The sequence below is a fragment of the Strix uralensis genome, chromosome 4 (assembly GCF_047716275.1).
Source record: "Strix uralensis isolate ZFMK-TIS-50842 chromosome 4, bStrUra1, whole genome shotgun sequence".
Classification (NCBI taxonomy): Eukaryota; Metazoa; Chordata; class Aves; order Strigiformes; family Strigidae; genus Strix; species Strix uralensis.
In genome coordinates, this window is record NC_133975.1 from 47,291,918 (window position 1) to 47,315,370 (window position 23,453).

General features: G+C 39.2%; 1 protein-coding gene across 1 annotated transcript; it reads left to right on the plus strand.

Moving 5' to 3' along the window:
- The first annotated feature begins 3,242 nt into the window (after positions 1–3,242).
- Positions 3,243–23,129, plus strand: GASK1B (golgi associated kinase 1B). Its single transcript, XM_074865083.1, has 4 exons — positions 3,243–4,294; positions 11,307–11,521; positions 17,874–18,100; positions 18,399–23,129. The coding sequence occupies exons 1-4, from the start codon at positions 3,298–3,300 to the stop codon at positions 18,604–18,606; spliced, it is 1,647 nt and encodes a 548-aa protein (XP_074721184.1). The 5' UTR covers positions 3,243–3,297; the 3' UTR covers positions 18,607–23,129.
- Positions 23,130–23,453: the final 324 nt, after the last annotated feature.

The window sequence follows — 23,453 nt, forward strand, 5'->3', positions numbered from 1 at the left end:
GAGGAAGTATCCTTTCAGTTCAGTAATGCCTTTTAGTGTCCTGTTGCAGCTTTGGGTTAGTAATGATTCTGGAAAGAATATTACTACCCACCCCAACAACAAAGATTTTCTTTGTCTTTCCTGAAACATAAAGAAATGTTTGTTTTCCAAACAAGTCCATAACCAGTCCAGCCTTAATTATTCTGAGAAATCTAGTAGGATGCTGGAGCTGTACACCACAAAAGCTGAAAAATAGAAGGTCTCTTGATATGTTATCTCTTGGAGATCCAGAATTAGAGGCAAATATCTGCTAAATTTACAAGATATTGAATCCTCTTTGGTTGAATTCCTACCATGATCCATTCCAAAGGATGTAACAGTACAACATTTAAAGACAATTCTCCTTTCTGAACATGAAAAATAAAGGAAGTATTGGTATAACCACATTTAGAAAGCTTCAAAAAACCCTCAGCAGTCAACACTGTACACCTGTGGGAACAGCACATTTTGATTTCAAGGCTACAAATGAAATAATGAGTGAAGAACAATTCTCCATATCCTTTTGTAATTTCCTCCAGATAATCTTTAAAGATTTGCAGTGGGAAGATTACATAGGTTCCAAAATTTTAGTTTAAAAGAAATGCCATAGTAAAGGAAAACTGTTAGTAACTGGAATGGACTGTGTTTTGACACTGCTTGATTGTAATGGACAGTTCATGGTGCTGTCTACATGCAAGAACTGGGCATTTTAAAACAACTGTTGCAGTGTCATACATTTCCAATTTGAACAACTCTCTACCATTAGCAATATAAAGTAAAATCCCCTAAAATAATGCAAAGACACTTGGAAGAAATATAGTGGAGTAAAAGCTTCATGCTGAATTATTTGCTGTCAAAATAAGCAGTAAGTCAAAACAGAATCCAGTAGGTATAATTTTTATTTGTGTGTGTGTTACCTATCCTTAAAGGGGGGAGCCTTAGACATTTAAAAAAATTTCTTCATGTGTATATGTAAATACACACTATGGGTGAAATTCTGCTCTCAGTCTGAAGTACGTAGTTACCCTTATTATATGGTTTTAGCCGTATAACTTCACTGATATTTTTCACTCACTTTGCACTGGTATTAAAAAAAGGATATTAGGAGTGGCCCACATACAGTGTCTGTTGGTTAAATGGGCTGCAAAGCTGGTACCGCTTGCTAAAAACCCTTCATCTTTCAGAGGCACCCTCAAGCATCTAAGGATGATCTAATAATGTCCATCTCTGGCAACTTCTTTCAAGTATAAAAAATGTTAAGCAGCAGTAGCCACATCTTTACTGACTTTATTGATACACTTTGGAGCTTTTTGAATTAATCTTCTTTGTTTGGGATATGTCGCTTCAGTCAAATCTGAACTAAAAAAAAGAGAGTGCAACTTTAGTGGCCAGAGAGATTTCTTACAATCCCTATTCCTCCAAGAACTCAGGTTTGGAAAAAGCAGGTGATATGAAGGCACTTTTCCTAGTAACAGACATGGATGCTGAAATCTTAACTTGATAGTACAAGTTTAGACAAAAAGTAAAGACAAGTGATGGCCAGTGAAAAAAATCCACTCACAAAGTTTTATAAATTTAGATTGGACCCATCTGAAACATAAACCAATTCCTTAACCATCTATTTCCTTTAGTATTAATTATGGAAAAGATAATATCTCCATTAGCTTGAATTACAGCAAACATACACATTTTATTATTTCATACTTAGACTAGGCAAGGAGTCAGAAGTCAGAGCTTTGCTAGTGTCTCACTGCTTAACTCTGCACAAGCTCTTATCTTCTCTCTGTCTCAAATTTTCCGTCCGTATAGTGACTATGCTATGCTTCGTTTTGGAAAGCACAAATAGGAAACACTCCTGAGCTGTTTAATAGCACGTTAACAACATTTTAGAAGCCACTATCTGTTTTTCATTTCTCGTCACAAGAACATATGATTCCCAAAAGTTCTAAAATTCAGGGGATGGAGGGGGTATTTTAAATTAAAAAAACCCCAAACAAACAAACGTAGAAAATGGAAATTTCTTCAGTACATTCTAATGCAGTGCACTAGAGGGCCCTCAGGAGTTAGAAATGGATGGAATGCACTTTTGGAAAGCACATACTTCACAGGACTTTTCATTACAGAATTTAAAATAGAAGTTGCTGGGTTTTTTTGGTGTGTGGTTTTCTTTTTAATAACTTGAGGTTCATGTAAGTTTATAGCAGTTCATATGGAAACCACTTCTCAGTACAGTTAGCTTCCAAACAGTATTTAGCTTGCAATGAAATACCTAAACGTGAACCATACTTAAAACTGAAATATCTGCTAGAATACTTTGAGAACGTCAACTTTTACTAAGTTACTTTTATTAACCTAAGGAGTGTACCAGAATGAAGGACGTGTCAAGCTGAATAGGTAAGAGATTTTGTATTTTTATAGCAATATATATACAATGTGCACTTATTCTATCTTTGTTTCTTTGAAAGGATATATAAGCCACTGTCATTTTATTTGAAAAACTATAGCTAGATACTATTTATGGCTTTACAAGAGCAAAGAGAATTAACTATCTTTCATCTTTAATGTGTTTATGAATTATGTGAACTATATTCATATTCAACTAGGGAAATTTGGCACTGCTAATACATTTTTATATTAGTGAATATATGCATATTTAACTACTAGAGCTACTGGTGGTTAATATTGTATAATTCACAGCATTTCCATAACATGAAGTTTAGTGAAGTCTTTGTCTCATAAGAAAAGATTATAATGATCTGGGTTTGACAAGCTTTTTTTCTAATGCTGGAATACAGCTAGCTGAGATTGCAAATTGAGCCTGTATTTCATTATTTTGGTGTTTAACTTATATGTAATGTGAAAGTGAAAGATGTATCCTGACAAATTTCTAGATGCATACTCTCTCATCTAGAACTTCTATCTCTTAAAAATATAGAACCACAGATGCCATATGCAAGTAATGAAATGAAATACTACTATTTTCTTTTTGCAGTTTGCAAAGGAGGTAGTTCAGATCTTTTAGACTACAAGTCAGTAAACTTTGCTTACGCAGCTGGCTCCATTCATTGTCTGAAGCCAATCACTTTCCCTGTGGTGGCTGATAAGAATTTAACAGCTTGAGAAGGTGGAGCGTCAGCATCCTTAGTGCTAAACACATTCCCAGGCATATCAGTAGCCTCTGTCCATCACCCATGCTGGAAGGAATTTGGAAAGGAGAAATAGAAATTGGAGAAAGGAAATCATGTATCATCATCCTAGCTGGAACGTACAGAAGACTTTATGCTGTTTTCATCATGTCGATTCACTGGAGAAATGACCACCTTTGATCAGCCAAGTAAAATCAAGAACTTGTTTATTTGCTGCCTGTGCCCCCCGCGGGTGCTAAGGCTCTGGACTTGCAGGCGCCCAAGGACAAGGAGAAATCTGCTGGTGGGCATTGCATGTGTAATCTACCTGGGATTCCTTGTCAGTCAAGTGGGTCATGTTTTACCCCAGAACAAAGGAGGACACCAAAAGATCAGTTCCAGAAGTCTCCAAGATGCAGCCCAAACTCCTTTTCTGGGCATCCCACTGGATGGCACCCTGTCACTACCCAATTTCCAGGAACCCCAGCTTGGTAGCAATGGGACCTTGCTGCCACCCAATGTAGTTTATATCACCCTGCGGTCCAAGCGCAGCAAGCCTGCCAATATCAGAGGCACAGTGAAGCCAAAGCGCAGGAAGAAACATGCAACCCCTTTGTCCTACAGACAGCACTTTCCAAAAGCCACTTTTATGGACCGGGAAGAGGTCTTTGCCCAACAGCCAAGGAGAGCCATGTATGCTGCGAGCACAAGGGGAGCAGCAATGGCTCTGGAGACAAGAAAGCACCAGCTGGCTGAACACAGATATAAAGGAATGGCAATCAAGGAGAGGGGTCACCGGAGACCTGGGGGGATTTCTGGATCTATAAAAGCACAGTCCCAGCCTGAGGAAAGCAATATCAGGATTTACAGTGAGAGCTCTCCCTCTTGGCTGAGCAAAGATGACATCTTAAACATGCGCATGCTGGCAGATTCTCAGATAGAGAGCATCCAAGAAGTACCTTCTCACAAAGCAGTCCTGGTAGTATTTGCAAGAGGTTCCAGCACCACAGGAACTGCTTGTAATCAGGGACACTGTGGCATTGTCAAAAGACCTCTCGACATGAGTGAGGTGTTTGCATTTCATTTGGATAGGATCTTGGGGCTAAACAGGAGCTTGCCTTCTGTAAGCAGGAGATCAGAGTTCTTCCAAGGTAACACATTCCTATGATTTTCAGCTTGCAGGTGGGGTGCTGAGGTTTCCTTCCCTTCCCACATTGACCATGGGGCAGCAGCCACCACTTTTAACTCCTGTGAGCCTGAGAACTAACTCCATTGTTACAGGGAAATTAAGCTGGTATCTGTATAATAACTTCTGCAGTGCAATTATCCTGTCCAAAGGATGCAGTACCCCAAAGTTTAGATCAAATACTGTTCAGCTGCTGAGGGCAGTCTGGAATCTGGAATGAGAAAAAAAGAGAGGGAATCATCCTTAGATTGCCTGACATTGTACAGACTGCCTGAAGTGAAACTAGTGAAAGAAATTCCATAATACCCTGTGATTCAATGGGTATTTCTGATTTTTTTTTTTTTGGTAAAGTTTTCTTATCTTTTAGAATTTACTTTAATATTATTGAAAGTGAGCACAAGAATTCATCTCTCAAACAGCTGGTAAGAGAAGGGTTTTATATTTAGTCAGATAACCTACTCAGAAAGGTAGGGGACTTTCCTGCAGAAGCTTGATGCTACTTTCATGCTACTAATACCTCTGGGAACTAAAAAATTTTAAAAAGTGCTTCCCTCTCCCCGGTAATTAAAAATATCCAGTGCATTTCAGTGAATCCTGCTGTACATTTTGAGGCTCACTACACGCATCTATATATTATGCAGACAAATAAGCACAGTACATATCTCAATATGCCTGTTACATGATTGGTATAAAGTCTTCAGTTACAAATTTTATTTTTAACCTGTAGTGAAATTAAAGGTAGGTTTCAGACATGGAATGCGAGTTAGAAGTCTACTTCTAACATTGCTATCTTGTTAAATATGTCTTCAGCCTAACTACTATTTTTGTACAGTCACAAATCACAATCCAGAAGGACTACGCTGCAGTTTAATGAATCATTGCTAAAGTGGCTAACTATGTTTTTGCTGTTCATTTCTTGCTGCTGAAATTAGCTTATACCAAATACATTTATATTGGACTGTGTTTCTTAAAAAAAGTATTGCAAGAATGGCTTTCTAAAGTCTGACAGCAGGAAGACAACTCAGTGATCTCCAGTTTCTTCCTGCTTTGTAAACCTCCCCTTTGGCAGCCTGTACAACAATGTGAATGAATCTCTAGGAACAACAGTTTGGAGGCTTCTGAATATTATCCATACTTGCAGAGCATGGAAGATACATTATGCTTAGCTTATTTTTAGGATCAAGATGTATTGCTATAGAGCTGTCATAAAGGATTAAGGTAGTTCGGTTGGAGGAACTCTGCACAGTGTTGCTGCAGAGATGACAGACTGCAAGCCTCTGAAAACTGCTATTAGGCTAATTGTGCATTGTATTGCTCAGTGCCTGTCACCTTACAGTGTGTTTTGGACTGTCTGAGACAGAGGGTGTCATTCTGCCCTCTTTAATTTTCTTTTCCTCATAACTGGCTCTGTTCCTATAACAAGAAGAGTGTTGCTAGGTGATGAGAAGAGAAATAACATTATTTTGGTCTCACTTCATTTTTTCCAGCTAAAGGGTGAACAGAGCATTTGGAACAGTTACTGTACCTTGTCTCTCTTCATTCTTTAGCCTGGAAATATGCTGGAGCTCAGATGCCCAATACCTACTTGAGCTCATTACTATTTACATGCTTGTGTTTGACATAACCTGGAAAACATCTCTGTTGAGAAAATGAGCAAAAATATATTCTTTAAAATAACATGAGCAATCAGTGAGCTCATTTCTATAATCCATATGCATTTAAGTTAAGATTAGGTGGACACAGTAAAGTTTTTTACAGGACAGCTTGTGTGAATCATGGTTAGTCATATAGGAAAGAAAACAATGCAGGATTAGAGACCTTGCATGTGTGTATGAATGTACACCATTTCTGGGCTGACATCTCTCTCCACGACACATCCCTTTAGCTTGCCTCAGTTGTGATGTGATCTAACAAGACATGTTTGATGTAGCATTAAAATCTTAAAAAATGGGCTTTTCAAAACTGTCATTCATTTTGTCAAGAGTTTCAAAGGACCGCTTAGTATGTCCCTGAACAGGTTCTCTTTCCCCTATTCCCACAAATCCCCCACTGATTTTTTTTTTTTAAAGTCTAGCAAAATATTGTATGCAAGTCCTCTGTCTGCTGCCCTTGCCTTTCCTAGTTAATTGTAAACCCTTCTAAGCATTAACAGAATTTTTTAATGGTTTATCTTATTTTCCATCATGGATGGAAAAATCAGGTATGATAACTCTCTCATTTTTGTAATGAATTGGCCAAACATAAGAAGTCTGAGGACAGGTGGGCAAAGCCCTTTTGAGTTCAGTATTGCAGTCTAAAAGAGCGTGATTCTGGCCATACACAAGCAGTCAGTCATTACACTCATTGCTACCCAGAGGGTGTGAAAAATGACAAGAGCTTCAACTATAAACAGAGAAGGAAAAGCCTGTAAAACAACAAGAAATTATCATAAAATTGTACCTGTTGTGAACAAAATGGAGGCTGACCCTTGTGTGTTTGAGTTTTAGGATGGTCACATTAATACCACAGGACTGAGAATCTTCATTATTTGATCACCCTAACCTGAGGAACAGAAGAGACACAAGTGACCTTGCTTGGTGTCACAGCCCTACCTTAATTAATTTGCACAGAAGCTAAGTAAAATGACTGTATGTATTGCCTGTAGCTCAGCAACATGTGCAGGGTAGAACAATGCCAGTGTTTTTTAGAGCTTGAGCTACAACTAGAGTAATGGGCTGGAGCAGGCTTGGTTCTGTGTTGCAGCTGACAGCTGTAGGGACAGGACTCTGGCTCCTTGAATCATAGGTACAAGGTTGAACTCTTAATTCAGCTTTTGGTACAAAATACACAGCTACTGCTATGGAGTTTTGTTGTGCTACTTGCTGAGGGCCTGAACTACTGCATGCTGACAACCACCCCTATTTTTATCATCAGTTTGGCTAATTATGTTTTATCTTGTGCTGAGAAGAATAAGCACAAGTGTGCTCAGTTCAGTTGGGCTCTTTTTAGCTAAAGATTGAACCCACTTTTTGCCCAGAACCACTTTTTTGTTTCCTAAAGCATGTAAGAAACTCTTCCTTTGAGTAACACCTTCCATGGTTGGTTTAGTGCAAATAGATGAAAGATGTTTAATAGATAGCTCCACTGGTTGTACTTGTCATTTTGCTTTACTGGCTTCTACATGATGATAAATGTAGCCATAGGTTTTCTGTGTTGTACCCTGCACTATCAGTCTGCCCTTGCCATCCCACCAAGATTTATGCAAAAGCAGATAAAGATATTATGAATCACTAATGTCAGGGCAAAGAATAAGTAAAACCTAATGCTGACTTATGCATTCAGAATGCTCTAAAATTCTTCAATTGATGGGTCCTGTTTTCTATCAACCCAAACAACTTACACCATAGTGTTGTACCTCTCAGAGGGGTACCAGAGGACATATTTCTGATATTTTGTTGGGTAGAGAAGTTCATGTATAAGCAATAATAGAGTCCTTAGTCTACAGAGCAACTGATGCACATTTCATGCATTCCTTAATTCTGACATACATATGAGCACAGGACAAACATTGAAAATAAAGTGCAAAGGGAAGAAAGAAAAATAAATGGCCTAACTTCTCTCAGCTTTCTGCTTCTGTCCCTCACATTTTCCCTCAGAACTTAATCTTAAGCTCTAAAATTCAAATAATGCTCCGTATGTCAGTCCCTCTCATTTTTCTATACTAAATTGTGCTCTCCTGCTAATACATGGGAAACTAAACGGTTTCTTTCAAATGTGGCAGCTGTAAGCTGTACTGCTTTACAGTGAACAATGTGGAGTTTGAGAAAGGGCTTCAACTACCTCATGAAAGATTTGCTCTTTTTAATGATGTTCTCATTGGCATGTTTGAAAATATTTTATTTCAAGGAAGTTAGAAAAAATGCTGTAGGCACAAGATGGAAGAGTAACATTTGCAAGAGCATCTTTGCAGTTAAGAAGCATACAGGCTAATTTTGAAGTAATGTGGCATGTGGGTATCAAACATGATGCCTATGTTGAAGAAGCCATGCAGTGATACATTACCTAATTGCACATGAAGCAGTTTGAGTACCTTGAGGTAGTCTAGTCTCAGCAGCCTGAGGTTTCATCTGTGTTAGCTTATTCAACTTAGGATACCCTGAGCCAGTAGCTCCTAAGGGCCTAAGAAATTTTTAGAAATATTTTGATGTTTAAAAAAATCTATATGAATTACTAGGAAGCTGGTTCCAACATGAATTTTGAAAAATCTTTCCCATACAATTTTGCAGATCATCTTTAAATAGTCAAGTAAATGTATCGACCTAAAACAGCAGATGAAGAGAGAATTAAGTCAATCAGCTTTGGGCATGATTCAGTGCAATGCAGCTGTAGCAACAGAAAAGCAGTAGCCCTTTGTGGTAATATACAAATCTGATAAGGAAAGAAGTGTATGCAGAACGCACTGAACTTATTCTGAAGTGTGCTTCATCTCCTCAGTTTTGGCTGTATCAAACTGGAAGCTCTGATTCTTAGCCAGTAGTTAACTTCAGCCCTGTCCTCACAAGCTTTGAATCAGAAGAGCTCCATTGATTTCAGTGGGGTCATGCCAATTCATGCAGCTATGAATCAGACCCCTTATCTGCTTTAATTCAACATTTTCATGTTTTTCATGCAAGTGTCAAAAATTTGAGTCAGTGCTCTTTACTGAAGATGCTGTTTCATATTCCTGTAATTCAATTTATATTACAAAGTTGAAAGATTTTATTTTGGCTCATCTTTTCTGCTCCCATTTCCTCTGAAATGCAAACATTTCCTGTATTTAACCTTGGGCTTTTAAAAATGTTTTTGTCTTTAATGGAAACTGGCAAGATATTATTCATATTTTTCAAGTATTTATATTACTATTGTTTATCATATCCCTTTTGAGTAGACAGGAGATGTTTGTTTTGTTAGAAGACCATTGATGTATTTTGTTTGTGGAAGAATTCATGAATAGTTACATAAGCTGTTATTGGAGATATAAAAATAATAGATCAGATTTGGTCCTGAAGAAAGCTGTCCTTTTTTTATGACAATTGCCCATGCCTATATAGACTTTCTCCAACTGGCTTGGAAAAGAGGCTTAGCCAATAGTTGACTTGACTTGGCTAAAGTCATCCATAATGTAGGTCATGGAGCCAGAGCAAGAGAGATGGGAAAATGGCTAGGATTTCCCAAATACTTATTCAGGCACCTCAGTGGGAGAAGCCTGATCTTCAGGAGTGCTCAGTGCTTTTTGTCAGTGGAGGAAAGAGTGTGAAGTGTGATGTTGATAAAGGTAGTACCGATCCTAGTGAAAGAGACATTGATGTTCCTAATGGAAGGACACTTTCTGTGTTCTAAGGAAACATTAGGCAACTGGGAGAGAAATGAAAGAGGTGGTAGAGCTACACATTGGATTGAGGACTATCTTGTATGTGCAAGCCATGGCAGAGAGAAGATAGAGTACATTCTGGTTTTGGAGAGGAGTTTGTTTTCCTCTTGGGCTTGATTACATGTGGGGCCTGTCACCTTGTCTATTGGCAAATTCGAGAAGATTCACTGCTAAGTATGGGCAAAAATAATTTCTTACCTGTTTTAGGTCAGCCAACATCCTTTGAACGAGTTGGTTTTTGATTCTGCTGTATGGAGACCTGTTTTTAACAGTTCTTGCTGCTTACAGATGGAGCATTCATGTTAACAGCTTTTACCTTGCAATTGGCACTGACGTCTGTTTTCTATGTGCTATTCTGTTTGGTTTGCTTCTGGAGAAGAAGAGGGCATGGATCTTGTTGCCTTCATGCAAGTTTCTGAAAGCTTCTTTTCAGCTGTATCTCATGGACATGTGGAAGACAAAGAGACAGTTTAACTATGTGATAAATTGTGCAATAATATAGGCTTTAGGTTCATTGACCATTAAGATTAATATAAATAAATTTTAAAGCTTTATATGTATTCCAACACTTGCTATTTAGTAAACAGCAGCTTTGCAGTTAAATGGTTCCTCCTCTCTGTACCAAGACATCATATTTTGGTCCTCTGTCTACACCCAAAACCAGAAAGGATTTCTTTGTTCTAATATGTGTACAAGCCACAGTCAGTCCTGGGTCCTTGACAGTTTAGGACAGCAGCAGCATTGCATCAGCAATGAAAAGGAGAGTTCCACTGTTCTAAGATAGATGTGCCTGTTACTTGATATTGGGTTAAATATATTTATCAGTTCTTATACTGGGAAAGCTAATTTTAAATTCTTTCCAAGGTTTCTTCCCACTAGGAGCTCTGAACACTCGGATTCACCAAAGCTAAGGCCCTTGACTTAGTTTCAGGGAAGAGCAGAATCTTCTTTACACAGCAGAATTAAAGAATGTGGCCAAAATAACTGCTATGCAAAATGTACCTCATGCTATACCTGGGTAAAAAAAATACTTGTCAAGGTGTTTATTTATGCTAAGCACACATCCTCTAGTATTCTCATATCGTTTCAGAACTATGAAATCATACATTATAAGTCTAAAATGCTAAAGATAACACAATAAATCCACTTTGAGTATAGAATTTGTAGTGTTTCTATGCCCATTATGCAGAAAAAATACTTTGACATCAGTTTTCAGCTCTTGTAAATCATCATCAGTTCACTGGAATCAGAGGGAAATTACACCGTTGATTCACAGTGGCATTGTAGGCTCTTAATCTACCTATAAACTTTTTAATAGTCTGGTTTAGTACATGATTCTGTACGTTAATCTCTTGCTTCAAACAAAGCCTTCCGTACACTGAAGGCATTTATGTCTGTGCTTCTTCCATTCCTGCGGTGGGTGGTTTTATATGTGGATTAAGACCTCATTAACCAAAGGATGTCAAGTTATTAGTCCCTGGCCATTTTTCCTGCTACATCTGTAAAATGGTGTAGTTATTGATGCTTAGGCAATGTCTAGAGTCTGACAGTATTGCACTATACCAGTGATCTCTTTTTCCTTTTTCAGATGGTCAAGCCTGTCCTGTTGTTCTCTGGGATTCTTCGTTGAGTCCAACAGATAATAATACCCATTCTTCAGTGAGATTAACCTGGGGGCAATATCAGCAGCTATTGAAGCAGAAATGCTGGCAGAATGGTAAAGTCCCCAAAGCTGAGTGGGGCTGTACTGAAATCCATCATCATGAGTGGTCCAAGATGGCACTCTTTGATTTTCTTCTGCAGGTAAAATATTTACTGAATGCAACTATCTGCTTCAAAAGTCATGTGAGCACACATGGACTCCTAAGAAAAGTAGTTTTAGTTTATTTCCTTTATTTAAATGGGGAAGAGATGTATTTGCACAGTTTGAACTTTTTTCTGGTTGTTTGTTATGATTAAAATATCCAAAATGCAACTTATAATCAGGGATGTAGATCAGAAACTTGACTGACTCATTTTCTAAAAGAGGAAGCAAAGGCTTTTGTCTTGAGACATCTTGTTTTACCTCATCTTGAGGCAGGCATACTGTTTCTCCCTGACTCCTTGTTTCTCCAAACATAGTTCTTGACTGTGTTCACAACTGTGAACCATGTGGTCCTTCCTGCACTTCCCTAGCCCCCAGGATTGATTCAAGGGGTTTTGGCCAGCTGAAATCTGGATCAAGGTAGCAGTTGTAGTGGCTAATTTTCCTTCTTTTTGAGAACCTAACCAGTGATGAATGATATGACTGCTGTTCCTCAATTAGGTATTGCACATAATCATTAGCTCTCCAAATAACACCAAACTAGGGCCCTGCCCAGTGGTAGCATAATGTGCGGCTACAGTTACAACAATTATGTAGTAGAATATTAATACACTCCCGGTATTAATAAGGACTAAACCACCTGGCTGGAAGTTAATTTTGTGGCTTCCTGAGATATGGCACTACTTTCAACTCTCCTTGCCTGCCAGACAGGTCTGGGTGACTAAGCTTCCTGTAGCACTTACCAGTTTATTTAAAACTGTAGAAAGCACTAGTTTTATGCACCATGTTTGGTTGTTCATATAATTCAGCTTTTTATAGTTAGATTCCCTGAAATATAAAAATCATGACTTGGCTTACACATAGCCTATCCCTGCCATTCTCAGTCCTGTTCTAGGATGAATGGATGTTTCCAACTGTTTTGGGAGTTACATTTTTGCAGACTTGTTATGTTAAAGAGAGCATTCAATTCTTCTCTAAAAATAGATTGTCACTTGTGACTCCATCTTTAGTCCCACTATGAGCCAGTAATTCTCAGAAACTAGTATAAAGTCATATGTGGATTTATTCTGATGCTAAATGTAGTAATGCCCCTATAGAAATAGTATGGATTGTGTCAGAATTAGTGTTTTCATGCCATTGGCTGCTTGTTGAACAGTTTAAAAATTCTCTTAAGTTGTGTTGATTTCTAATTTTAAGGTCTTCTAAGACAACTTTTAAATCTTCATAATAAAACTTCTATTATCCAGAAGGAGTGGTCAATTAAAATAACATATGACAGGATTGAACTCTACCAACAGGATTGAACTTTACATTACAAAGAAACAAATTATTCTTATAATAGTAGCTGGTATCAGAGTGATTGTACCTCCAGTTTCCTATCAGACAAGAACATACATACCAGAACATGACTGAATGTGTGTCTTATGGTTCTTAAAGATTAAAATTTTATCTGGGTGCTCTCATACTTAAAGTTTATCAGCAGTAGAACATGAAGACTCTAAACCAAAAAGTGCCAGAAGGGGTTCTGAGTTTAAAAAAATAATAATTTGTGCTTCATGATTCATGCAGAAATAAAGAATAATGGTGTATTCTCTATTAAACACAGTTCCCTCAGAAGAATGGGGTTGGTGTTCCTAATATCTGGTTTCAAATACTATAAAATGTAGGAACAGGCTGAAAAATGCTTATAGCTGACCTTCATTTGCCTTCTGCAAAAAAAAACCCTCAAGAAAATGATATTAAATGTAAAATAGCTTCTTTAATTTGGGGAGTTTGGACCTCTCATGTACATAAATATATGATAAAACCCAATATTAAACTATTAAGGTGACAGCATCAATTCCAGAGTGTCCCATCATTCTGTCTTAACACTGGAATGATGCAAGATATTATGAAGAGGCTGTCTGTAAGAGCATGATCTCCTTGTCTATTTAATGCATGTAAAGAAGTGTGGTGCAGATGATTCACAGAACCACCAAGGTTAGAAAAGACCTTGAAGATCATTCAGTCCAATCATTAACCTAACACCGACCGTTCTCAACTATACCATATCCCTCAGCGCTATGTCGACCCGACTCAAACACCTCCAGGGATGGGGACTCCACCACCTCCCTGGGCAGCCCATTCCAACACCTAACAACCCGCTCTGTAAAGAAATGCTTCCTAATATCTAGTCTAAACCTTCCCTGGTGCAACTTGAGGCCACTACCTGTTGTCCTATTGCTTGTTACTTGGTTCAAGAGACTCATCCCCAGTTCTCTGCAACCTCCTTTCAGGTAGTTGTAGAGGGCGATGAGGTCTCCCCTCAGCCTCCTCTTCTCCAGACTAAACAACCCCAGTTCCCTCAGCCGCTCCTCGTACAACATGTGCTCCAGACCCTTCACCAGCTTCGTTGCCCTTCTTTGGACACGCTCGAGTAATTCAATGTCCTTTTTGCAGTGAGGGGCCCAAAACTGAACACAGTCATCAAGGTGCAGCCTCACCAGTGCCGAGTACAGGGGTAAGATCACTTCCCTGTCCCTGCTGGCCACGCTATTTCTGATGCAAGCCAGGATACCATTGGGCTTCTTGGCCACCTGGGCACACTGCTGGCTCCTGTTCAGCCAGCTGTCAATCAACACCCCCAGGTCCCTCTCTGACTGGCAGCTCTCCAGCCACTCCTCCCCAAGCCTGTAGCGCTGCTGGGGGTTGTTGTGGCCCAAGTGCACCACCCGGCATTTGGCCTTATTGAACCTCATACAGTTGGCCTTAGCCCACCGCTCCAGCCTGTCCAGGTCTCTCTGCAGAGCCTCCCTACCCTCGAGCAGATCAACACTCCCACCCAACTTGGTGTCATCTGCAAACTTACTGAGGGTGCACTCGGAGTGGCCGCAAAACCAAGCCCTGGGGGACACCACTCATGACCAGTCACCAAACAGATTTAGCCCCATTCACCACAACTCTTTGGGCCCGGCCATCTAGCCAGTTTTTTACCCAGAGAAGCGTGTGCCCATCCAAGCCACAAGCAGCCAGTTTCACCAAGAGAATGCTGTGGGAAACAGTGTCAAAGGCCTTACTAAAGTCAAGGTAAACAACATCCACAGTCTTTTCCTCATCCAGTAAGCAGGTGGCCCTGTCGTAGAAGGAGATCAGATTTGTCAAGCAGGGCCTGCCTTTCATAAATCCATGCTGACTGGGCCTGATCATCTGGTTGTCCTGCATGTGTTGTATGATGGTACTCAGGATGAGCTGCTCCATCAGCTTCCCGGGCACCGAAGTCAAGCTGACAGGCCTGTAATTTCCCAGATCATCCTTCCGACCCTTCTCATATATGGGCGTCACATTGGTCAATTTCCAGTCTGTCTGGACCTCCCCGGTCAGCCAGGACTGCTGGTAAATGATGGAAAGCAGCTTGGTGAGCACCCCAGCCAGCTCCTTCAGCACCCTCAGGTGTATCCCATCCAGTCCCATAGACTTGTGTATGTCTGTCACTGACTAACTCCTCCTGGATGGCAGGGGGCATCATTCTCCCAGTCTCTGTCTTCTGGCTGAGGAGGCTGGATTCCCTCAGTACAACTAGTCTTCTTATTAAAGACTGAGGCAAAGAATGCATTAAGCACCTCAGCCTTTTCCTCATCAGTTGTTACCATGTTTCCTCCTGCGTCTAGCAGGGGATGGAGGTTCTCCCTGGTCTTTCTTTTGCTGTTGACATACTTACAGGAACATTTCTTGTTGTCCTTGATTGCTGAAGCCAGATTAATTTCTAGCTGGGCTTTAGACCTCATGATTTCCGCCCTGCATAGCCTCACAGCATCTTTGTAATCACTGTGAGTGGCTAGCCCCTTCTTCCAAAGGCCGTAAACTCTCCTTTTCTCCCTGAGTTGCAGCCAAAGCTCCTTGTTTAGCCAGGGTGGTCTTCTCTACTGCCAGCTTCTCTTACAGCACCTGTGGACAGCCTGCTCCTGAGCCATTAAGACTTTCTTCTTAAAGAGTGTCCAGCCTTCCTGGACCCCTATACCCTTCAGGACCATCTCCCAAGGGATTCTGTCAAGCAGGTGCCTAAACAAGTCAAAGTCAGCCCTTTGGAAGTTCAGGATGGCAGTTCTGCTGCTCCCTCTCCTGGCCTCTCTAAGTATAGAGAACTCTATTATTTCATGATCGCTGTGCCCTAGTTGGCCTCCAAGCACCACACCATCCACCAGTCCTTCTCTGTTCACAAAGAGGAGGTCCAGCAGGGCACCTTCTCTGGTTGGTTCACTCACCAGCTGTGTCAGGAAGTTATCTCCCACACATTCCAGGAATCTCCAGGACTGATCCCGCTCTGCTGTGTTGTATTTCCAGCAGATGTCTGGGAAGTTAAAGTCTCCCACAAGAAGAAGGGCAAGCGATCGTAAGATTTCTCTTTAGTGCCTATAGAATATTTCACCCACCTCTCTGTCCTGGTTGGGTGGCCTGTAGTAGACTCCTACTACAACATCTGCCCTGTTGGCCTTTCCCCCGATTCTAACACAAAAACACTCCACCCCGTCTTCACTATACTTATGCTCGAAGCAATCATAACAGTCCCTAACATACAGCACCACCACACCAACTCTCAGGGTTATACATCAAAGGAGTTTGTCTAGAAGGACTCTGCTTCTCTTTTTGACAAAGCCTTTGGATAAGTTAAATGAGAGATCCCATGAGCTGGAACACTGCAAGCAAGAGGGGCTCTAGTGTCTGCAGATACTGAATGCTGCTCATGAAAGGAGAAAGGAGAAACTTGTTCCTTTTGTCAGGATTTTCATATTTGAAAATAGACACTGCCACCAAGACTGGTGACAACAGTACTGCATCCATAAGAAAAACCAAAACAGCTCTCAGACTTTCCTTTAACTAGCAAAATTAGGAGGCCTTTTCTACATGCAACGTAGTTCTACATCAGGAGAAAAGTCCTAACAGTTCATTTCACTGGGGTGTCACAAATCCAAAGTTGTAATTTTAGAAGGCTCCTGTGAACTTTAATGCTTTTGTGTTTAGAGCAGTTTGAAGAGTTAGCAATATACAACAAACAAGGACAGAAATGGTTTACCTTTGATAAGATACTCATGAAACCTTAGGTGCACCAGACAAGGCTTCCACTTTATAAGCACCCTCCAGCAGGAGCAGGGCTGCTCCCTGGGGAGATGAGCTGGAGCCAAGGGCAGCCCCACAGCAGGCAGGACAGGCAGGGCCAGCAGTAGGAGAAGCAGCCTGGCAAGAAGGATGGTGAAAGCCACAGATCCTATTTTTGTTTACTGTTGGCAGTAAACAATGGTCAGCAAGCCAGCTCCAAGGCTAAGGATCAGGAACCCCAAGCAGTAATCCAGGAACATTGGGTAACAAGACAAGCAGCAGATACACCCTTCCCAGAAGAGCTCTGAAGAGGGCTGATGTGCCAGGATTGAGCTTAAATAGGGCTCCTGGGCCCATGGGCAGAGGAGGGGTGTGCTTGATGGTCTCAGGTGAGGCCATTTGGGGTAATTAAGGCCTATTTGTACAGATACGGCCCTGGCAACGTTGTGTATTTACTCTCATCTAGTTAATAGAGGTAGAAGCACTTTGAAGGAGTGATTTATCATTCCTGTATTAGATGGTTATCCTAAAATGGCATCCTTTGCTCTGGGGATGCCTTGTTCTTGCCATTGTTTATGAAAGGAAATATAAACAACTAAGTCAGAAGAGATGCTTAACATTTACACCACTAAAGTTAGATCAGACATATTCCTTCCAGCTGAGAGCTGTGCAATGAATAAGCAAGGGTTTGCATGGGAAAAAATAGCCTAGACCATCATGTCATTAAAGTATATACCACAGTGCAACTCAGGGAGGCTGCTCTGATCACAGAGCATAAAAGCACTCCTCTTGTATTTTCTAGCTTCTGATGGTTTGTTGTGCCCCTTACTAATATTTTCAATTATTTTGCACACTATTAGTTTAGTAAGTCCCACAAAATGGAGACACTCTGTGTGTGTCAGGCTGTGCTATTTCTATGGTTCTCCAGAAGAGAAAATATAAAAAAACTACAGACTTCTGAAAAAAATAGAATTATAGTCACCATCTTGTTATTCCAGTTACACAGTGATATTGTTCCATTATTTTCAAAGAATTTCTACTGACATAACAAATCATGGCTATAAAATAGATAAAATACACAGTCTGAGAAATTCTTTCTAACAGTACATCAAGCATGGGGACCAGGTCTTCAATGCCATTTCACTGCTGACTTTAGTTATACTTGTCCTGAGCTTGCTTTCCCATCAGCTGTGTTAGTGAGCGATGTCTTACAGTGACACTTTACCCCAAATACTTTCATACTGTTTTCACTTGGCACTCTGTTGTACGTTGTTTTAGATCTATAATCGACTAGACAGAAACTGCTGTGGATTCAAACCTCTCAAGGAAGATTCCTGCATGCAGCAAGGACTGAAGCTGAAATGTAGCGATCAGAATGCTGTTGACCTGACACACATAGTTCAGAGAAGGCATGACCGAAGACACTTGGCCTTTATAGACAATAAGGGTTTCTTTGACAGAAATGAGGACAATCTTGACTTCAAAATACTACAAGGAATCAATGAGTAAGTTTTAATTTATTAATTTTGTGAAAAGATTGGTAATTTCTTTCCAGTTTGAGCATGAAACACTAAGTTACTGGAAGAGATATCATCAGCCCAAGACATTTACAGGATGTGTCTAAAAATGTATGAGTAATTCCACTGCTGTAAAAGATACAATTAACATGCATATGATTGGGCATGCATGGACTTCCTTTGCTGAGTCGCAGTCTATATTCATAGAATTGATTGCTAAACCACAACATAAATATTGCAATTCAGACTGATGGCAAAGCTGATGAATTTCTTTGTGCTTTTCCAGATTCCCTGAATCTGCAGTTTCAGTGCTGAGGAGCCAGCATTTACGTGAGAAGTTGCTTCAGTCTTTGTTCCTTGACAAGATATACTGGGAGAGCCAAGGAGGCAGAAAAGGAATTGAAAAGCTTATTGATGTAATAGAAAGGAGGTCCAAAATTCTTCTCACTTATATAAATGCACATGGAGCCAAAGTATTGCCCATGAATGAATGAAGCAGTCTTGTTTCTGAGAGATAGTCTTTAAAAAAATTTGTATAAGGCAAAAAGTGCCAGTAAAAGTGATTTAATTCACAGGCTTATTTAGTTTTTATTTTTTCCAGACTTCCAAGTTTATTTTTAAATAAGAAATCTTACATGGTTTAAAACCAACATTTAAATGTCAGCTGCATCTCAACACAGTGCAGACTATTCTGTGTCTTCAATGAAATGAAATGAAAAATAACCAAATGGTACAATAAATACTGTAGTAATATGTCGGTACCATGAACACTCCTTCTGTTAAACTGTTTGAAAATTAGCAACAGGATTTTCAGTACATTAGGCTGAATTACTCTTACTTCCCTCATTCAAGTCAGTAAAAGTTTTATTGAAAATTTAAATGGGAACAGAGATTTGTAAGCACTTAATACATTGATGAAAACTGTCCCTGCATCTACCTGCTGAAACATATCTAGTACAGGAATTTGTCTTTCTGATTATGAACACTAAAAGACCAGCATTACCAAATGCTTATTTTATTTTGATCTTTTGAAATCTGAGGACTAAATTCAGCTCTTTTAAATGCAGGACTGTTTGCCCTGGACATGAGGGAAATTTAAAAACAGAGTAAGAAGAACATGACTTTAACAATAATAAATAATTTGACAAATATAGTCTTTACCTGTCCAGTATGGAGTACAATTCATCATGAGTCACTCGTTGCAATGTTCTATTTTCAAGTACAGGTTGTTTTGATGTGTGGGTGGATGATCTGATATTTCCTGTCTATTGATTAACTGTGTGTTACTCATAGAATTGTCCTTTATTACCGCTATTTTAAAAGAAGAAATTCAGCTTTAGCTTTGTGCAAATATGCTGCTACATAAGTGTACCTGTGTTGTTTTTGCAACATGCTTGACAATATTTTTTAGAATATTATCGAAAAGCAGACCTACTAAGGATGTGAGTATTGTTAAACTCAGCACAGAAAATGTTTGTGCTGCGTGCTCAGCTCTAGCCAGCAATTCAGACTCTGATTTTCCATTAAGATTGACCACTGTGGGGTCATGATTCTAGCTGACAACTCGCCCCAAGTATTCCCACAGGTAAGGTTGTTAGAGAAGGTTGAATAAGTACTTTGGATTCTTAACCTTCATCTGCTCCAGAAATAAAGTATCAACTGATATAGTCTATCATAACATATACCTACCTACCTGTTTAGAAAGACTCTTACTGTCTTTCTAGAGAAATATTTATTATCTTCTTGCTGTGAGATAATGGCAGAAGTTGGATACTTTCATAGCTACTCTTGTCTTTATGTATAGTAAAAGTATAGGGTGTATAAGATTTTTAAGTATTTTTGAAAGTGCTTGTGTAATGGTATTAATGAGAAACTAAAATGTTTTGTGTCAGTGTTAATGTGGACAGGTGAATTTAATGGTTTAAATAACTACAATTCCACTGCAGCTAAACCAGATTTTCTTTCTCAGTATCAGAACACCTATTAACAGTAATTGCATTACTAGAAGAAATAGATCTCATTATAGGCGGAGTTAAAGATACTTAGTAAAATTTTAAGAGCTTGGCCATCTAAATATTCTTTTATTTTATTCTGTCAGCAAAAGGCAGATAAATTTGTAAAAACTTCCTAGAACTTAACTATTGCCCTGAGAGGACACATTTCACAGTGCCTTGGATTTTTTTAATAGAACCAACATAGAATTTTATAGGATTTTCATATTATTGCTTTCTTAAAAAGTTGTAACTTATTAGCCAGGTAATTTCTATCATGGAAACAAAAATATTACTGTAGCTTGCACTGGGAACAGAGTCTAAAGAAAGAAATAATCCTCTGGACCCATTTCACATGAAATTCTTGTGCAGTAAATTCCACTCTTTGATGACCGTTATAATCAATTTGTCTCATTTTCTAGCCTATCTCAGTTTTCTTCCTCCTAGATACCTGTTCAAATGGATTATCACACACTGCTAGGAGTGAGAGAATGGCAGGACTCTCAGCTGCACTGAACTTAGAAGAGGGACAAGTGGAGATACAGGAGTGTATCTGATCATGAAAAAAAGTCCTATGAGAACTCTGTCTCCTAGCTTGTCCTCTTCTTTCTTTAGACGGCACATCCTAATGCCAAGTCATTGCCTCACATTGCCCAGTTGTATTTTTTTCCAGAATTGACTCATTGACCAAGAAGAGAAAGAAATCAGAAGTCAGGATTGTTTTATATTTTCAGGTTAGGTAACTTATTTTTACTGTGATAACTTGATGTATTCTTCTCCATTTCTTCTGGACATGGACTAGTGTTTCCCTGAGCATGCTTTTTTATTTGCCTGGCAGTTCAGTGCGAGCTCTTAAAGCAGCAATGTAATTGCCAACTAGTAAGTAATTGCCGTGAAGGTGACCTGGAGCAATGCCTATCAGTAGTCCTGAGTTTAAGAGGTCCAAGTAGCCATGATGCTGTGCAGTACTTAAAAATTTGATCAAGCGTGAAAAGCATAACTGTAAAGAGATCTTCTGGAGACAAATCCTGCAGATGAATGTGCTAGGTAAGGAATGGTGTTTTTTACTAGATATTTTTGGTGACAGAGGCATACAGATCAGGTTGTCATTAGAGCTAATCTGCAGGGTGAATCAAGATTTAGATTTATGTAGAAAGTACAAGGGGAAGGATAGGTGTATCCCCCTGTGCTGTTCAGTATGGACCAGACAGGCACATAAAGGCACTCTCTTCTCAGAACTTCTGCAGGGATCAGTGAGTCCAGAGCGAATAGCCAAGGCAGACTAAGCTGTGCCATTACTGCACACATTACAGTTTCCAAGGGCAAAGGAATACTTCTTTCTCTGAAAATCTGAATCTGGGGCTAGGGCAAGGTGTTCTGCATCCTGCTCTCACCTTACAATGGTGCCTTAGTGTTGCACTACACATAGCTGGAGGCCTTGCTTTCTGTGCTGTGTTAACATACCATATTTCTTATGTGTACAAACACTTGCATAGTCTTCAGGGAAGTCAGGAGAGGCTTGTGAGAATGGGCAATGGAACTGGACTGCAAAATGCTTCTAATTCTCTAATGTTGATAACAAACTCCAGAAGGTGCCTTTTCTCCATAATGTTTATCCTGTTGCTGTGGAGCTTGGTACTTGAATCCAGTATTGTTAGCAATAGAAAGTATGATTGAGATAGTGCTTATGAGTACATACTAGTCAAGTTCTAGTTTTTTTTACAAAAATTAAGAATTCTGTAATTTTTGAGTGCATTTGCATAAATGCTTTCAAAATGTAAAAAATACAGAAAGAAGCACTTTGCAGAGCTTATTCTACATTCAAGATATCTGCTCTCCCTCCAGTAACAGGAGTAAAGTTTATTGGGAAATCAGTCCACTTCCTTTTAGAACGATATGACGTTGGACTGACATTCCTGCACTGTAGCCTAAGTAATATTAACCAATAGGAAAAAAACCCAAAGAAGCCTTACTCTACCTGTGGTGGTGATCAACACAAAGCCAAGAAACTGTGTTTTAGTCATCTTTGCTGGGCTGTCTTCCATTTATGGGCATATGGGATCAGACAAAGATTCATGTTGCACATTACTCTGAAGGGTGTAACCAACGGCAACAGTCCAAAATCTGTGGGTGGGAAAAGACAATTATGTCATTCTTGAATCTGCCTGAAAGCCAGTACCACATGAAATGGAATTACTAAGAAAGTTTGCTGATTTAATAACATTGGAAGACAGAGCTTAAAATAAGTAGCACAGGCACAGATGCCTTAAAATTCCTCAGGAGCCTGACAGCAAGTTAATAATCTTAAATGTTTCAGAAGCTGAGGGCATGAAAATTTTTGTGGAGCACTGTGAAAGCAGTTGCCTTCTTTTTTTGTGTGTGTATTCTATAATGCACTATATTAAGAAAAGATAAATTCCATGGTTTCAAATGAGCAAATACAAATTTAGGGTACACTAAGGGACAAGCTTCCAGTAGCAATTCTGGAAACGCTTCCATGCATGTATGTGTATGTGAACCCAAACATACATGTATGTGTATTTATACCTTGGCTTGTTTCTATAAAATGGTCAGTTTGGCTAATAAAGAACTAGTTTATACAATTTGCTGTTTACATGTAGAATTGTATTTGTCAGCATAAGTCCAATTTAGGTTATACCCAAGTTGAAGTTTAAACAAAACATTATGGATAAAACTTTTGTTCTCAAAGGATTAACTCTTCCCTTGCTAACACATTTATATAATCTTAAAAGTTTTCTAGTTCCAATTGTAGAGAAAAACATCAATATGTTTACATCTGACCTAAACTACCAGAGTGATATCAACTCAGATGTTTTTATTGAGTTTTATATTAGATATTGAATTTGCATTTTCTTTTGGAATTTGTGCATTTTAAAAGTCAATTTATTTGTCCTTTTATTAGTAACAGTAAAAGCATTATCACAGGTTATGAACTGTTTGAATCTCTACTGCTATTGTCATATAATGTCCAGGAATATACAAAATAAAATAATATCTTCATCAGATTTCCAGTTTATATTTCTAAGTTGCAGTAACAAACCCATAATATGTATTAATGTGGATCATTAGGTACTGTTTAGAAAAAACTACGTCCTTGAAACTGCTTCTTCAGAGAAACAATCCAAACCAGATTAAGAAGCTCTTCCTGTGGAAATATTTTCTAGCTGTTTACTCACGAGACTTGTAACTCTTTCTTACTAAGCTGATTCACTGTAGCTGTGGAGCTTCTGGTTACTGCAGCATTAGTATTTACTGTCTTCTTCAGCCATTCTGACAATGTCTACTTACACAAACATTGAGCAGAAAAGGTCGTGCCCATTTATGATGAC

Coding starts and splice junctions, on each gene's coding strand:
- GASK1B (XM_074865083.1), top strand. CDS start 3,298: ATGCTGTTTTCATCATGTCGATTCACTGGAGAAATGACCACCTTTGAT. Junction 4,295..11,306: donor GAGATCAGAGTTCTTCCAAG/GTAACACATTCC, acceptor TTCCTTTTTCAG/ATGGTCAAGCCTGTCCTGTT. Junction 18,101..18,398: donor ATACTACAAGGAATCAATGA/GTAAGTTTTAAT, acceptor GTGCTTTTCCAG/ATTCCCTGAATCTGCAGTTT.